At 40.2% G+C, this 18966-nt stretch overlaps 1 protein-coding gene across 4 annotated transcripts in view; it reads right to left on the minus strand.

Annotated features, from left to right (window-relative positions):
* Positions 1-18966, minus strand: part of TENM2 (teneurin transmembrane protein 2) — a 1190981-nt gene that overhangs the window by 23365 nt on the left and 1148650 nt on the right. For all 4 annotated transcript variants that reach the window (XM_087760050.1, XM_087760049.1, XM_087760052.1 and 1 more), the window contains 7 exons: positions 14510-14629; positions 12737-12998; positions 11742-12009; positions 10437-10580; positions 8647-8896; positions 5674-5694; positions 1416-1648 (listed from right to left, as the gene is read on the minus strand). In XM_087760050.1, the coding sequence (XP_087616176.1) occupies positions 1416-1648; positions 5674-5694; positions 8647-8896; positions 10437-10580; positions 11742-12009; positions 12737-12998; positions 14510-14629 (1298 nt within the window). The remainder of the gene's footprint in view (positions 1-1415; positions 1649-5673; positions 5695-8646; positions 8897-10436; positions 10581-11741; positions 12010-12736; positions 12999-14509; positions 14630-18966) is intronic.

The raw sequence follows: 18966 nt of genomic DNA on the forward strand, positions 1-18966 counted from the left end.
CCTTCCAACCTGAGCACAGGTCCTGGAATCCTCCAAGTACCTGCAGTTCTGCTGAATAAATGGCATCAAGCAGGTTTATCCTATGGAGCTTTAAAGAAAACAAAACCACAGAAATCCCCCAAACATGCCAAAGAGCCAGCAGAATGCATCAGCTTATTTCTAAATTCAAACTCTGTATGATATATTAAATAAACCCAACTGAAAAAAAAAATTATCTCCTAAGTTTTAATCTCAGAAATTTGAGGCATGGCTTTCTTCATCTGAAGCATCTAATGAGGAAGAAAAATTTTTAGAGATCTTTTAAAATTGCTTTAAAAATTCTGAAAAATTAAGAGGACATTATATTCTTTCAGGACGTGTTTTAATTCTTTGACCTGTTGCAGTAAGGAATATGGGAAGAACATCTGGTGTTTCCAGATGAAGACAGAGGGGCTTCCAGCCTAGAAAAAAAGGAAAGGTTCAATGCCTGTCCCATTGGGAGTCCTTGGAGAGGAAAGGCACCGAAGGAAAGGGTGCTCCCTTGGAGGAACAGAAGGATGCTGCTGCCTGTTGTGAAGGAGGGCAGGCTTTTTCTCACTTGCCTTTCCTGCTTTGATTTGGCGCACTGCCTTGTCCGTTTCTTGGGCTGAAAATAAAATATTGATCTAAAAATTTTGTCTTCAAATGGTTGCAGTGCTCATCCTATTGGGCAGTGAGAGAAGATACAGCTTTACCTTCTTAACTTCTATGTAGAGGCTTCACTTAAAATACGTAAGCAGCTCTGTCCTGTTAGTATACTCTGTATGTATTAACTGAAACTATTACCTATACAAAGAAACAGGACTGTCCATTTTTATTTGCGTTTACGACCATCTAGTTATTTTCAACCACTGAAATAAAATCCAAAGACGTTTGAAACACCTGGCAATACACCTGATTAATTCATCCTTACAATTAAGATGAAACAATGGGGAAAAAACATCCTAAAAAGAAACACATCCCCAAATCTCTACATTGTCTTGAAAACTTTTTGTTAAAAATTAGAAACTGGAAAGGGCAAAAATCCTTTTATTTTTCCTTTGCCTCGGAAGAAAAAGGGGATACATAGAATAACAGCTCAGAAAACAGCCACAGCAGGCAGTTTTTCTCCCCAAAGACTGTATCTCAAACAGTAATTTGTTTCCCAGTTTACACGCTTGCTTCTTGGAGTGAGCGGTACCCTGCTAATTTGTGTTCTGTTCTCCTTTTGCAGCATTCAGTGTTGGGGTAATAAAGTTTGCTTTAACTAAACAAAGCACGAACACTTGCCAATCCACTGTAATTAAAGCCCAGAATAAAAATTACCGAGCAAGGAGTGATTTAATTGCCAGATAATTATTTCCACATCCAGCCTAGCCTCACGCAGTCATTTTCTCCAGCTTCTTTTCCTACTTTACCTCGAGGGCTCATTAGGGTTGCATCCACTGCCTTCCCTCCATCCCCACATCTGGCTTCGTCAAAGGGCAGGCACTGCTCTCCAGTCCCTGCCACCACTTCAGAGTTACCAGCTAGGTCTTTCGTGCCAGTGAGGGACTTGACTTTGTATATCCGTCGACTGTTGGTGTCCGATACGTACAGTGAGCCTGAAACAGGGTCCACGGCCAGATAGTATTTATGAGCGGGATTGTTGCTTTAGAGAAAAAGAAAGCATAAAACAGAAACAGCTGAGCAGTCTAGAAACTTCACAGGCTTTCAGAGCTTAGATACTCATCAGGCACAAAGAGATCTGGACAGAAAGCCCGACACCTTCATACAGAGGCGGGGTCTGAAGGACTACCATCTGAGGACCTATCTTGATTAGGGCCTGGTCAGTGTTTCAGAAGGATTGTCATTTTACATCTCATTCATCCTGCTACACCAACCCTTGCACAGCAGAGCCCAATAAGCCAAAGCTGCACAGCAGACTTTCCTCTTGATCTCTTTAGCCCTTTAGATCTGCTCCACATCAATTCTCTTCGGCTTATCTCTACCTGTTGCCCCCCTGCCCGCCGCCTTGTTTAACTTCCCCTGAAAGCAGAAGTCATAAGAGTAAGATCAAAGAATCAGCTTCTGAGTTACTTAGATTATGCCACAGGATTTGTGAGGTTTTGTATAAATAGGAGGCGGAGGCATAACAAATTTATTTCTAAAGCAAATTTGTTCTCATTCATTCTTATCAAGAATCTCATCTACGGCAGACGAAGTTGGTTATGGAACTAAAACCAGAGACCCCAAGTGTCTGACTTCAACTCCAAACCTTCTGTTATTGAAAAACCGGTCCTCAGTTTGCGAATAGAATGGGTGCTCATATGGAAAGCTACTTCTCTTCTGAAATATATGTTTTTTGACAGCTTGTCACATTTTGGAACTACTTTAGCAAATCATCTGCAAATTGAGAAATGTCAATCTTCGCGATATATATAAATTCACACACACAGAACTGCAGTGCAGAAATATTTTCAAAATCTTGCCTGGCTAGTTTAACTCAATTTAGTTGGATTTTAAGCATGATGTGAACTTTCCAGCCTTTGGAGCCTATGGGTGAGCGCAAATAAGGTCAATGGTGGTTTCAAAGCATAGAAGACAAATGAAGACAGGAAGAAAAAAAATGAAGGTTACTTACCAGTAACCAGAGATATTTGCCTCCAAATATCCACACTCCTAGCTTCACGTGGCAAAAGTGCCCATCTCCAAGAGTGAGGATACACAGAGGTAAGTTATGATGGACATAAGCCATTTCTTGATCAGACTCGCTGAAACTATAGTAAGGCCACTTTCGGCAGATGGATTATCAGCAGCACAAAGACAACTGCGTTCATGTGGTCATGATCAGATTTGGAGGAATGAGGAGGCCCAAAAATATCACTTTCTACAGTTATCTTCCTCTATGCCAGTCTTTGACGTGTCATGATTTTAGGTCAATAACAGTTTGTTCTAAAACTGTAGAAAGTAGGAAGGAGATTGGTTTGATCAAAATTCAGTAGGCAGAGGTAATACCATCTGCTGAAGTCTAGGAGTGTAGAAATTAGAGATGAAAAAATACAGTAAACCAAAAAATACTTGGCAGGTTTATTTCATGCATGGATCTCAAAGTACTTTAAAAAGATGGGTATTATACCCATTTTACAGAGGAGGAAACTGAGGCACAGAGAGGTTAAGTGGTATAGACAAAGTTATGCAGGGAGACTAGTGACATGCTTGAGATTAGAGCACAATCTCTTTATTCCCTGAGTTCCTCTCCTTATCTTCAGCAGCAGACTGCACCTCTTCACTAGAGCCTTATCACATTCCTTCTCATCCCTCCAAAACCAAGCTCCATCTTCTTTGCCACATATAAAATAATTTCTTTCAATTTACAAGATTTCTCCAGTCTCTCGAGTATCTGAGCCATACAACCACCTGCACATTTGTCACTGTTTTGAAATTCTGCTCTCTTCTTCCACCATGCTTTTCCCTTAACACTGCAGAACAAACTTTGCTGTGACACTAGCCTTGTGCCATAGTTCACGAACACACCCAAACAGCTCAAGGCTTTGCAACGGCAACAGACGAGCCAACAACTGAGTGCTGCTGCTGCAGGCTCGCTGCTGCCGCCTCCCTGCTGGCCTGCAGCCCGGAGCACCTTTTGCCTGGCCCTTCTAAGACATCTGGCACCCCCACCTCGGCCAGACAGGGAGACCTGAGGCTTGTACAAACGAGCTGGGCACAGACGTAGCTGCTCGCTGCCGGAGGCAGGGGTCTTGCTTGGTCTCGGTGATGGGAGCTGCTCACGACAGGGCCTGGGGGAGCTGCTCTGCTGCCTGACACGGAGCAGCAGCCGCTCAACGAGGCTGGAAGGGTCTCTCTTCTTTTTGGACGTGATTTTGCCAGCCTGTGTCTGCCTTCCCGAGCGAGCACAACCCTGCTTCCCCTCTGCCCACAGCTAGCCTTGGGTATGTCCCACTGCTACCAGGATGGGATAAGGTATGCGTCAGGGTAAAGAGCAATGGCGGACCATGGGCTTATTTCCCTCTCCTCTCCTGCAGCCACTGGTGTGCCCGTGGAGCTCACCCTGCCTTCCTCCTCTGGAATCTCCCTCAGGGCAGTTTTGCCGGGGAGTCAGTCACGAGCTTTTCTTCCAGATCAGGGAGCAACTCACTGGAGCTGCAGAGCTGCTGTGCGCCCCTTTGCTCTTTCCTGAGCTCCGTAAGGGAACAGAAAGTGGAAGACTCTCCATGTAAAATATTTTTAGGGGCTTTGGCAGAAAATGACTGGTGGAAGGCAACATGCATTCACCGTGTCCCCAAAGAAACTATGAGATTATTACCTCAAACAGGGATGTATTTTATAAATGAGTAGTAAATATTTCTCAAACTGGCATCTGAGCAATTAAAGACCTCTGCCTCTTTCTTCTTCATGCCATTGTTCTCTTTTATTCGAGTTACAGGAAGCCAAGGAATGTACCTTGTTTTAAAAGATTTTCCGTAACGCTCGGTATTGCTCAGAGGCCTCTGCCAATGACGCCTCCTCCTCTAGCCCTCCCCGGGGATGCAGCAGTTACCACCACTGCAGCCTTACTCTGGGCTGCGAGGGAGCCTGGTGCCTGCCAGCAAGCACAGGCAGGATCAGCTTGTCCTCCCAATTCTTCTCGTACGTGCATCAAATTCACAACAGTGCAACAACAGCTTTCCTTTAAATTTAACCAGAAAGAGAAGCTGCCCAGAGCAAATCTCTGAGCACCTGAAAAATTAACTAAGCTTATAGTTGCAAATGAGGAGCCTCCAGCATCACCAATAATCATTAGCGAATTGTAAATTAATTTATCCAGATAAGAAAATTCAGTGGAGTTACACTTGCTATACCAAAATATACCGTAAAGGGGAAATCATATTATTTAGTCCAGACATCTTTTGCATCTGATTTGTATTATCGAAATGGGAAGTATGGTTTTAAAAGGGTGATGCACAGAACACTGTGGAATAGTTTACAACAGCTCTTCTTGCTCTTGCCCTTGATATTCTCCAGGGTAAATATCCCCCCCCGTCCCAGGTGTGGCATGGAAGAAGGTACAAGCGTTTCCTAGGCTGCTGCCATCCAGAAGGCCTAGTGCTCGGGTGAGACGATGAAAAATCGTTTCTCCTAATGTCCGGAAAGGCTATGCCTCCTTCGTGAATCTTACACTGACTGCATCTAGTGGTTGTACACAACCAGCCCCACAAGTTGACTGACTGTTAAATGTATTTGATGAAAGAAAATAGAAACTAAATTATGAAAAAGGACAGAGGGTTCAGAAAATCATTACTGACCGGAAAATGAGTTTTTGACCTATTTGCAGTCATTAGTGCTTTTGTGAACCTTTCTGGCATTTGTAAAACTGCTGTTGTAGTTTATCTCAACCATTTAGACCAATTATAGACAGCAGGGAGAACTGTTTATATAGCAGTTAGCTTGGGGTTCATTATACTTGCATTCTACTAGAAATTTCTAATTACTGTCAGAACTTATTTGGTTGCTTTTTGACTGCATTTCATAATTGCTAACGCTTATCATATTCATAACACACAATTAGCACATAAAAATGTTTCTATATATGGTACATGAAGAACATAACATTACACAAGAAGCACAACACAAAAAGCAAACACAATGAAGCAAACAAACCATATCAAATTATATGGGAAAGAGCTCGTGTCTTACCTATGTTTAAACTCTTTATTTCTTTATAGAAAGGGAACAGAAGAAAAAAGAACAAACAGTTAGCTGAAGAATAGATGGTAAAGCAAACATAGTATTTGTTTTCTTTTACAAAAGGACACAGGAGAAGATATCTCTTTTCAGCACTAGCCTTAGCTTGGCTTACGGATGAAGAGCGACTGGGAGTGACAGAGTTGCAAGCTAGTTCCCTAGTAGGACACCCCTGCCCCCAGCCCCCACCCCCCGATATTTTACAGGAAACTTTCTGGCCCATTGAAGGAGTTTTCACACAGAAATATGTGTAGCTTGTGGGCTAGGAGTGAGAGAAACTGGCGGTTTTCTGAATACAGAACTGGGAAGGGGGAAGCACTGGGCTTAGGATATTGTCCGCCAGTTGGAGGCAACCTCTTTAATCAAAATACTTTTCCAACAGGCTATTTCTAAACAAATTTCCGCTACACAGTTTATTTTCCTCTTCCCCCAGTCTCTAAAATAATTACTTAAAGCAAGTTTGGATGCTACTTGGTATCTATTTAAGCCTACCAAAACAAATCTTAGGGTAAAAAAAAAACCTTCTAAGTGAGCAGTACGATACTGTACGATGGGAGATATATACCATTAATTGATCCCTAGTTTACTGTCTAGACACAAAGTCAAGGAAAGTGTTCTCTACTTCCCAGAAGTAAATTAATACGTTCTCCACACCACAGTGTTTCCCTGTGTTTACGTCACTTCCATTTAGGAATACCCGCTGAATGAAACAAAGAGGTGCGTGACTCCTGAGCTGCAGCATTCAATGCACAGCCCCAGACTTGCAATACCAACGTTAAGCGTGACACGCAACACTCCTGAGTCAAGATTCCTGTTAGCCACTCTGATCAGGCACCTTCGTAAAGGACAGCGTGAAGCAAATATGCACACTGGGACATTCTGACTTACAACGTTACTCAAGATTTATGTTGGCTTATGTAAAACCAAAATTATATCCATTGTGAAATCTACATAAAGTGATGTATTTGGTTTGTAATACTTATGGACTCATTATTTGCAACATTATTCAAGCTACTTGACTCTAGCCGAAGACTCTGCTCGCATTCATACTTAATGGCTCAAATCTTCAATCTCTTACCCGTGTAACTCACACAGATTTTAAGATGACCATTGAATCACAATTACTGCTATAGATGATGTTTGTTGGAATGGACCTTAATTTCCTTCAGAAGAACAGGGGCAAAAGACATCACTGCAAATCCTAAAAATCTATGTGTTAAGTCATTTGCAGCTGTCCAACAGCACTCAAAATAGAAGAGCTTTATTGTTCATTTTCATTGCTAATAGTTACAACAGAAGCTAAAGAAACTACGCTAGGGAAAACAGACTTTCATAAAAGAAAAGAGAAAGTGGACAAAAGCAGATTAAGAAGTCCATCTTCTGCTTCTTTACTGATGTCCTTTCCCATTTTCCCTCACACGTGCTTAAAAGCCCAAGTTTTCTCTCGCACAGAGAGAAAGCAAAGTACTCAGACTAATACTGTTGTAAACTTGGAGACAACATTTTCAAATATCAAGTGTGCTAGGAAACTTTGTCACTGGCTGATATTAGAAGTGAGGTGCATATAAATGCCTTATATTAAGTATCCTAATTTGAAAATGTTTCTCTTCACCTATAAAGCTGTAGTCCTATTTACTAGAAAGCTAAACAGAACTGAACAAACTAGAAAAAAAATCAGCATGTTCTATATAATGCCGAGTTATAGTGTACATTGATATAAATATTTATCGCAGGTCACACATCCGTACCAGCTACCTTCTGTGGTTTATACTGAGCTGCTAGCAGAAAGCACTGCATGATCTATGGCTTTTTTTTTTTTTAAAAATACAATGAGGCAGCCTGATGGTGTATGAGGTAGGTGTCAGAGAGTGATTTCAGAGTAGAATTGGCCTGAATTGGATCTCTTTTCTCTTATATAAATCAGAATTCACAACAGTGACATCAACAGAATGACATGAATGGAAGAGAGGTGTAAAATAGAGCTAGGCCTCCTATTCTCTAACAGTCCAATTATCTTGCACTTTTTCCCCCTAATTAAAAAGTACGGTGGAAGCAGAGGAATTGTTTATTGGCTTATCATTAAAAAAAAAGGCTAATGACCTAAATGCACTCACTGTACTCTGCAGCTATATCCGATTTACAAGAGCACTAATCCTATTGCCTGACTGGGCTGCAGAAGTATCAGAAGACAGCCAACGCAAGCTATTTTTCTGGAAATACTCAACAGTGCTGTAACTATAAGGTCCAGTTACGTGAAGCAGTTTGAAGCAATAGCTCTTGCCTCTCCTACAAGAATGAAAAAAGGAGATGGAACAGAAATGGGTGAAGTGGTACACTCTGCACTCATGCCTTCCCTATTAAGTGACCAAATCTCAATGTTGAGGGAGGGAGGGCGTGACGGGGAGACAGAGATAGAATCTTAAAGAGAGTTCTGGTGATGCAAAGTGACTCTGTATGTCAATCTTCACTGCACTTGCCAACCTACAGAAATAGACTTAGGAGTATGGGAAAGAAGTGGGAAAGTGGCTCTCAAAACCATTGATAGGAGAACCTTCCTTCTAACCTCGTAAGACTGCTATACCTTTGTTTATCACTGGGCTCAATACCTAAGGGCAGTCAATCCTCTAGTTTTCAAACAAAACTAAACGCATAATACTGAGAGGAGATTGTGTCAAATGATCACCAACAAGACGGAAGAAGGTGGTTTGTACTTTTTGTACAAGCTGGTTTGTACTCTTTAGTCCTTCTCTCTAGTCATTGCTCTGATAAGCTACAGACTTTGAACTATGCATTTCTGTGCCCCATTTCTCCACTGGAATTTAAATAGGTTGAAAGTGACAATGTTTTACAAAATTATAAAAAGTAATGGTAAAGGCTGATTTGAGCACAGGCTACAGAAATGAAGTGCTAAGATTAACACCTTACCTCAGCTCCAATATACTAGTAACATTCCTGGATGGGAAGATCCGCCGAATATAGTTAAAATCTCCAACGAAGAGACTTCCATCAATACCCACTGCCAGTGCTACGGGGGCCAAAAGCTTATTTCCTTCTGCCAGACCATTGCAGCTAGGACAGGATATGCTTCTTCGGCGCCCATTCCCCATAATGCTGGTTATCACAGCTGGCTGCTGAGTTAGAAACTGATTTTCTCCATTGCCTTTGTGCAATATACCTAATAACAAAGAGGAGAAGAAGTGGTTATTACAATCATTCGTTGCAGGGACTTCAGGTTGTTCTCTTTTTAACAGCTGCTGTTAAGGACTGTACACTGAAATGACTGCAGCACTTGGTTCTTCAACGGTGCAAAAAGAGTGAAAGAGCTTTGCAGTAGTAAAAATAAAGGTGTAATGAAGATTCTCTGTTAAAAAACACAGACCCAAACCTAACCCCAAATTTCATCGGTATTCATTATGAAAGAAAACACTGCCATACATCCCTCTGGCCTGGCACAGTGGTTTAGACTGTCTTGTTAACTGGGAAGTGAGAAGGCAAACAGTGGAGAGGACATGTTCCTTATGTGTGTCCCTGGATCCGCTCACTCCAGTTTCCTATGTTACGTTTTGTTTTTTTTTTGATTTTGTGCCAACCTTACCGTTCTCTTTCCACCTCTCAGTCTTTCATGCTTTTTTCGTGGAAAATAAAAAAATGAGAAATGGAGATGCCAGAGAAGAGGACAGCACAGAAAATGAAAAGATAGGAGAAAGATGAAACTCCTAGAAGGGCTGCTAAGGACCAGCGATGGAAGGCAAGAGGGAAGCTAGTGGTAAGCATCTTTATTAGCCTTCAAGAAATGCCTTTAAGATAGGATTTCTTTCCAAACTATTTGTTCCAAGAGCAGACCCCTGCTTCAAGAAGGGAGCGGATTCTCTGACAGAGCGACCATTTTCAATGTATCAAAGATTGTAGATATCTGGCCGAAACTTTTAGCTTCATGTTCTTTTGGAAATGCAGTTCTATGATCCTAATGTAAAGTAACTGGCTCCCCACTGGTGACAACAGTGAATATCATGCACCATCCAAATGGCTATCTCAACTGTGTTTGATCTGCCGCACAGCACTTAAATTGTGTTCAAAGAGCCTGATCTTGCCTATTCTGAACACTTTAGATTTCTTGAGCAACAATATAGTTTGCAATTTGTTAATGCAGGGATCAGCAGGGAGGCTGTAGAAAACACTTCACAGGGATCAAATGAAATACATCCTAAGCATTCAGCTCTCGTCAAATATGAAGACCATGAACATTCAGCTTAGGATATGTAAAGACAAAGAGAAGTGAGGAAAAAACCAAACAGGTGACAAAAGAAGACGACAAATGAGACTCAGTATCTCGTCACAGACTCCTACTCCTTTTAAGTCCCATCTCAGATCAGAGGGAAAAAGGTCAAACAAGAGGAACCGGGAACGGGTGTGGTTAAGATCAGAAAAACAGGGAAGGAAGACAGAAAGACATCATAGGGGAATAAATGAACAACAAAAGAGAGGATAAAGATTTGGACTTTGAGAAAGTCATGCTGTGCAGAACAGTAAAATATCTGTTGAAATTCTACAAAAATTTTCTGACAACTGAAACATGCGCCATACCTTACCGAGATAGAGATGAAACAAAAAGAGCGGAGAAATTGCATTTTTTGAAGTGTAAATATAATGCAAATAAAAAGCGTTCGCAGACAAAACTCCATATAGCACAGAAAACATGGAATTAACTAACTCACCACTCTTGACATTAAGTACATGATGTTTATCCAAAGACCATCCTCCTAAATTTGAAGGATCTAGTTCAAATCCTTGCAGCAGCGCTGTCCTCTTCTCCCACAAAATGAGACTGGGGCAAGTCTCATACTCAAAACCCACAGAAACTGAAATAAAATAAAATAAAATAAAATCTAATATTCTTGCTGAACAAACACTGAATTAAACGTCCAGAGCACATTCAAATCATTCAGCATTCCAGTTCCCCAGCCCCCTCAAGAAGATGGAGTGATTATATTCCTCTCTTTTATTTGACAATATTAAATTCAGATCTCTGACTAGACACAAATTTGAAATTTCATTCGCATGTACTCTGCAGGGATCTGATCACTTCTCTTTGAATAGCTGGCATTGGGAAGTGACTGGTTTGGTCAGAGGAGAATGAGAAATACAATTTTTAAAATCTAATAAAATTATTCTATCAGATAACAGGGCAAGGTCAAACTCTTAAATTTGCCAGATGTTCACAGCATTTATTTAGTGCGTTCATTTTACATACCACATACCAAGGAGCAGTGAAAACTTTGTGTGCTTGTAAGCACACACGCACTGTGAGGATTACTCAGGAAAGCAGTCCCTTATGCAATAATGTAAGAAAGAAAAGCTATAGCAAAGAAGATTTTAGAAAATATACCAAAGATATAAGATTTTTAAAGTAAGTTTTTCTTTCCACACTGGCACAGCTCCGATGCCCATTTTTAGCACTGTTGTATCAAAATTTTTCTGATATTCGAATGAAAATGAAAACTTAAAAATATTATGATGATCACTCTTTTTCCCACCCGCTAGAACCAAGCAAACTAAAACCAGGTGTAAAACTACAAGACTGAACAGCATTAGAAAAACACCATTTTCATTTCAAATGTATTATACCACAAGAGGCTATAATAACAGCATGCATGAAAATCCAAATGCACTGAAGAATGCCAGCCAGTCCAGCATGAGGTTCATTTGTTAACTGAAAGAAAATAAAAACATAGTGATGGACTAGGTTTCACCTAAGTTCCTGTGGCCAGTTTTTCCCATTGTCTGGTCTAAACCTTCTAAGTCAGCTACCGATCAGGACACACAGGCATGTTGATGGAGTTTAGACCCTCTGAATGTGATCTTTAATGTGTAAAAGAAACATAACACAAAGATAAATAGTGTCAGGAAGACAAGAACTGTTTAGTCTATATTTGCTTCTCCATAAGAAATCTTTGCAGTTTTCTTACTAAGAATTACAGGTGTTACTTGCAACGTTTTGGAGCTTGTATATGCTGACTTACCTACAGCATCTGACAACCCATAAACCTTCTGACCATATGCATCTGTTTTGTCCCAGATAAATGTATATGCCAAGTTGGGAGATGCCTGAAATGATTTTTGAAACAGATGCCCTTCTACCGCTACCATCAAATGAACTTTGATTAGATTCAGCGGCACAAGTGACTGAGTCATGGCGATCTTAAGTAAGGATTTGTATCCAGCAGTACGGGAACTCAGGTAGCTAAGCTTTATACTAGAGCCAGGGATCTCAATTTCTTCGTGAAGAACCTGAATAGGAAAAACATCAAACGTTTTACGTTAGTGCTTTGTTATTTTTTTTTTTTAGAACAACATTGCCTTGCATATTCTTATGAACTTATGACTTTCTGCTACTGGGAATGGTTATCCTCAAATCAGTGCAGTGATGCAGTTCAGCCGACATTTCTGAACAAATCATTATTTGGCATCTGTGTACACTTCTTTTTAAGAGCCCACTGCTAGCAAAAGTGTAAATAAGTACAAATAGTTTTACTGCAAGTTATGTGCAAGGGGAACGTAAGAAATACAGTCACGGGAAGCCACAACTTCCACTAACAGTATAAAGTAAAGACCAACTGAATAAAGTAGTGAAACAACAGTACCAGTAGAGTTTTCCTTTGTCCTAAATAATATACAAGAAAACAGCCTGCGGTTAGCAGCACACACCAAGGCTTTGCAAAATTCTCTTGAAACACCTAAGCTGTCAACTGAAATAGAGAGATATACTTGATATATTGTATGATAATGAGAAGGTGCAAGATAGTCAGAGAGAAATGTGTCTGGGTGACATAAACCTAGGATATCTCCTGCAGACCTCATTAGAAAACCTGGTATCTGTCAGAGTGAATGCAACTCTACAGAGGCATCACGACAGCAATTCCAGGGGACAAATGGTGACTCTGTGGAAAGTGCTCAGGTCCGCGCGCTAGCATCTGACCACCGATTTCTATAGGCTTTTCACTTACACTGTTCTTACCTGGGTTTCTGGTACAATGGGATTCCGGCCAGGAGCATCACTGAAGAAAGTTGAAAGTGGTGATGAAATGATGACTGGGTCAGGACGGACAAAACCACTTAGATCACAGCTGGGAATGGAGTTCTCCTCTGTCTTCATCACAAGCGTGTCCATGGCATAGAAGCTATTCCACGGCAACCACACTGTCCTCTCCTGACTCATAAATGGGGCCCGTTCAAAGTGCAAGGTTAGGGATGCTCCGCCATTTGCAACCAAGTCAAATCTAGAAAAATGTGGGCTTTAGAAGTGACAAGACTGAATAATTCCAGTAATAGCATTCCTGGCTAATGAAATGGGTATATAGGTATACCTATAGCAACAGGTATATTTTAAGTGTCATGCTTCAAATGATCAGTAATGGGATGTGAACCTTGGCAACTAAACAACTGAAACCCAGCCAAGACAAGCAATGATTTGAAGTCACCAGACAAACCTTGCTCCTATGCATTATAAAATCTGCATTAAATAATGCAAAAATACCCAAACAAACCAACCACCACATTTATTATTACAAGTCACCTTTATATATAAAATCAGCAGAGAAGCCAGGTTCCTACTGAGCTGGGCACTGAATTATCCCTTTCCTAAAAGATGCTGTCCCTTAAGCACAGAATGGGGCACATGGCAGTAAGAGCAATGAAAAGTTTTGCTGCTTTTGTTCTACAAATAAGATAAGAATTCCTGTCCCCAGGACAGTTGATCTACCATTTTTCAGAGATTAGGTATTTACTCTGAAGCCCCTACATAATCATAGCAGTAATGTGGCGCTGCGCATTTTGAAATCTGGCCTAAATGAGTAAAATAATTCTAGGTTGTTCTGACAACAGAAGTAGAGATCAGTTGTTTCATGTAAATGCTGGCAACATAACAAATTACTCAATGATTTCAATAATCTATTCAGATCTAAATACAGTTCAGCTCTCCATTTACTGTAGTATTAAACCACTGAAATCAACAACATTATACTTTTATTATACCAGAATAATATTCTGGGAAACGTGGAAACGAAATACTCCCTATAGTTCAGTTGACTCATATTAATTATTTCAATTCAATTGTTTGCATGCAAGATCAAGATAAAACGGCAACTGTTTACAATGCGTGTGTCACACATATACTGTTTTAGTTACCCCAGCCAGTAAACGAGATAAAGCACGACACATTGATTTTTGTTTATCTGCATTTGTGTGCATTTCAAATCAGCTGATACAAGGGGGAAAAAGCACTTTTTTTGCACAGCACGAAATTGTCTAAATATATTCAATTAGAATCTTTTGATTACATTCTACCCTGAAGAAACTCAAAAGATAGTGCATCTTCAAAAGAAGAGAGAGGCAGAAGGGAACTTTTAACAAAGTCTACTATTCTGTAATGATACTACTTTTTTTTTTTTTTCCCTAGCAGTGTTAGCCTGCCTCGCATTTTAAAATAAAATATTTCTGGTCTCAGCTGGCTATTACTGTAGTCCACAAATGTTTTCATAGAGACAGAGCAATTTATTTGAAAGGAGTCTGCCTGCTAACACATTATTATCAGAAGTCAGCCTTTTCATATTTACTTGCAGTTAGTATTCAGAATGCCACGTGAAAAATTACTTTTGTGTTTACTGAATAGCTCTTTGCCCTGGGAGGGATGCAATGTATGCTACCACATGGTTCCGTTAGATCACACCATCTGTTAATCAGCAAAGATACTACATACGAAATAGGTACTCAATGAAGCAAGCAAACTCACGTGCCATCCTGACGAGTGATGGTATAGCCGTACTTTGGATACTTGACAAATGACACGTTGACCCCAACTAGAGGAGTTCCATCTGTAGTCACCACTTGGCCTCTTATAAGAGACACAAGACTGAAAAAGAAAGATAATTAAAGTTAGTCACAAAAGCAAAGTTCCATTGTTTATAAACTGAGGAGTGGAAAACGTGTGCCTCATTTACTCTAAATCCAATTTACTCCAAAGATTTTTAGAATACTGAAGATACCACAATATTGCCCAGCTCCCTCTATATACTTAAATCAAGAAACTGCTTATCTATGCAGTGAGGTCATGCATACAGAACGGGTATTAGTGCCTTCCTTGTCTAACGAGGCTTCGTCTCATTGTCTAACAAGGCTTTGCAGAGTAGAAAGCTACCTCACATTCAGCCAAGCCAGAACTGTGACCCTGAAGTCCCACCGAAAGGATGACTGTGCACGTCTCAAAAACCTCCCTGGTACAGTAGCATGTCTGTGGGTGCCTAATACACTTGAAAAATAGGGTGTAATGCCGTACCTCCCAATTTTCCAAATTAAGGTCCACGTTCCTTCATCTTAGGGAGCGACTGATGTTTGTACACTGCATTTAGTCCTGAATTGTAACCCTTGCTTTTCACTTTGTCAACAGGAGAAAGGATTTGGTTTTAAGGCCAGCTTTATGCACAGACAAAATAAAGAGTTTTCTTAGCCAACAGGTTAAGCAACTTTGCTTAACCTAAAGGAGATGAAGATGGGTTGCTCCTCTAAGAGGCACAGTCAGTCGTTTTCTCTTTTGAGAGCGCTTTGCTGCTGCTAAGTGCACAGCAGGCAGAAATTGCTGCTGCCCGCCTGGCTGCATCCTCGGCCTCCTGAGCACCGGCAGCAGCAAGCCCCGCTCCTCCCTGCTCTGCTGCTCTCTGGCACGGCCGGGCTGTTCCTGCCCCTCGCCTCTCCTCTCGCAGCTGGAGGGGAGCCTCCATCCCCTGGCTCCTTCCCCTTCCACCTTCCCTGTACCCCGAGAGAAGACGACCGGTGAGTGGGGGAAGCTGCACGGTAAAAGGCAGATGGAAAAGGAGAAGCTCCTTGCAGATGGTTTCCATTTCTACACTGGAAATGTGAAAAAAGGAGAAGGCAATCCTGGGAAACAGGGAGAAAGTTAAATCCTGCTGCAAACCATAAACTCAGGGACCGCAAAATTGCGTTTTCCTGTAGCCCTAGATGAAGAGACTTCTATGTCAGGACTATGCCCTTCCAGCACGACCCACCAACTCTCAGCTGTAGCTATAGAGAGAGCCAGAAAACAATGATTACATTCTACCCTGAAGAAACTCAAAAGATAGTGCATCTTCAAAAGAAGAGAGCTGCCCCTGAACCTCAGCAGGCTTCAGGCACAGCATCCTGGCACCAGGATCTGGGGGCCCAGCCCGAGCTGTAGGACACGGGGGTTACAGTGAGCGGTGTTTTGCCAAAACGCAGCTGAATTCTGGGATGGCTATAACGCTTGCATTATCCCCTATGCTTGCATTTCTGAAGCGATGTACGTACCGGAGAACATCTATTTTCATCAGGAATATCAGGGGTTGTTTGCAGGTCTTTTCTATGAACTCTGAAATGGTCAAGGTGCTGTGATGTAACTTTCGGACTGTGTTCTATTGGCTATTTAATGACGACTTCCTCGTCTTTTTATTCCAAATAAGGTGTAATATTGTCTTCAATATTACATAAAAAAGAAACTAATTAATGCAAATGAGCCATTTCTGTTACTTTGCTTTTAGAACTTTCAACCATACTTGACCCTCCGGGTCAAATTTCCAAAATGAACATTCTGTAACAGAATATGGAATTTAACAGAAAATTGATAACCTGTTGAGAAAATCTAGCTGGGAATACCTTGGACCAAAATAACTGTCTTGGCATTATTCTTTTTGCTTGAATTATTTTATTTTACAAGCACTCAGAAATAGTTGTCGGAAGATAGCCACTCAAGCTTGTATAGGGGAACAGTGCAGAAAGTCAATTTAGAAAGAAATCATCATATGGCAGAAGAGAACTAATAAAGTTCATGACTTAATTTTTTCTACCTTCAGGTTTATTACGTCAGGAAATAATTTGAGTAAGAACATTTTGGCCAATAATCTTCCTTTTTCTTTTTAAAATGCCAAAATATGGAACACAATGGATATTAAAATTGTACTAAAATCTGGATTTATAAGAATATGTTGACTACTAGTCACACACAGGACAACCTTTTTTTTTGTAATATTTGAAAAAAGTAACCGACAAATTAAGCTGATACGTTGTCTTTTTTTTTTTTTTTAACACAGAAGTTAAATGTGTAAAAGCACGTAGCGCTTTTTCTTCCTGAAAACTTAAATTTCATCTTGTTTCTGCACAGGAATGATCAGCGAGATCTAAATAATTTCACAATCAATACATTTTGTTATTTATTGCTTTAGCAGGGTAGGAAATAACTTTTTCTTATACTGGTACTGGAAAAAAATCATAACCACTCTTTTGTCCCACTTTTTCATCTCTGTCATTGGAATGAGAGGTTGAGCTAAGGAAAGAGAGAGGCCATTACCTTTCATGGTAGCTAATTCGTGAGACTATGGCAGCTTCAGCAGACATGAAACTTGGAGTCTAACCCTGTGGCACTTTCAAAAAGTCATAAACCTTAGTTTTAAAACTTTCAGTTTGACACTATACGTTAGATTTGCCTAAAATTGGTACCAAAAATAACAGCAGAGCTGCAGAATTCTCAAAAGCACCTTCACAACTTAGAGGCTAAGGCCCATTTTAAAACGTCATTAATATGCCATTTGCAAAGATATGTTAAAATATGCGACGTACTTCAGATGAATAAAACAGAACTAGGACTCCTGCCACCAGGAACCCTAGAAAATGTATTTAAAAAAAAAAATCTAAAATTTCAAATGACATTTTTTCAAAGAAGCCTCAGGATTGCAGTGCCCAGCTCCCGATTAGTCTAGAGCTCTAATTCTTAGACTGTTTTGAAGACTCCAACCCATATCCATACATAAACAGCTTGGTCATTTCTAAATATAATTTCTAATATTTCTTGGATGGTGCAAGAATGTTGCATATCACAAAACTCTTCTAGAAATTTGGAATGATAATCACCTGCTTTTGTGAAATACTTCAAGAGCTAGGAATAAAGTGTTGGATCATGTTAGTAACAGAGCTAAGCATTATCAGATGACAGTGGAATACAGATACAGGAATACGCTCACTTTCATTCTAGGTGGCTGCATGAGGCACCTGGTCAAGCCCTGGTCGGCACACAACGTGTAACACCATGTGTACAGCCTGCTCCTCTTCACTTAAGGAAATTCTGCTGACCGTAACATATATAGAGCAGCACGTACCAACCAGCCTGCGGACTATATGCTTTTCATGCTGTAGCCTGTATTCCTTTTTGGACAAATTATTCAGCCTCATGAATTAGTAAGCTTCTCTCTTGTCTTGTTTTCCTTTTCATGCAACATTGCAGAAAATTGCAAGAATTCCCCCATTTCATTTTTACAGAGCCAATGAGAAAAAAACTCACAACAAATTTAGATGAGAATAGAACAATTTTCTTCCATTTTTCCAAACGACTTCATGTGTGTGCACACAGAGTATTTTATAGAATAGAATAAAGGCTATATGATGATAAAGAGTAGGATCCAACAGGGCTTTTCTGATAGAATATGGAAATCGTTGTGCTGTTTGAGCATCATAGGGGTGAATACAGTGGGTACCTGCCTGGTGTATCCAGAAACATTATGATCCTCATTTTAAGGACAAATATTTAGCGACTTGCTCTACATCATCCAGTAAGCCTATAATGAAATCCTGACTGAAAACACAGTTTCCTGTAATGAAGTCCAATCCTTTGGGCGTTATCTCAAATGAAGTTCTTTCCTTGGTTTTAACTTTGGCAATATGAACATAATGAACATATTCATCAGTTTCTTAGCACCTTTCCATGAAGACATATTTAAACAATATCGATAACTAGGAACACCACTCTTCTTGTAAGCGTACAATGGCATCAAACATGAGTGAATGATGTGCTGGCTTTTAGATTTATTATAAATGTAGAACTAACAATCACAGGAAGAACAGACATAGAAAAAGAAAACGAAAACCTAGTCAGATGTATTGATAATGCAAGTAAAACAGCAAGTAAAACAGTTTTATATAAGGAATAAATAATAAAACGCCCTAAGTTAACGTATCTTTAAAACAATTTGAAATGTTATTCCATTATTGAAACTTGTGTTAACAGCACTAAATAAAATGCAATCTCTTTCTAACTGGAAACTAGTTTGCATTTTCCCTGCATTTTTGTTCTAGATTGCAGTCTTCACAAAATGTCAACCTCAGAAGCTCCCACCCAGTGGAAGGAACCACCTTCTAGGTGTTGCCATCATGTTAAAATGGTAATAA

The sequence above is a fragment of the Nipponia nippon genome, unplaced genomic scaffold (assembly GCF_047370975.1).
Source record: "Nipponia nippon isolate SJK-2023a ecotype South Korea unplaced genomic scaffold, ASM4737097v1 scaffold_21, whole genome shotgun sequence".
NCBI lineage: Eukaryota > Metazoa > Chordata > Aves > Pelecaniformes > Threskiornithidae > Nipponia > Nipponia nippon.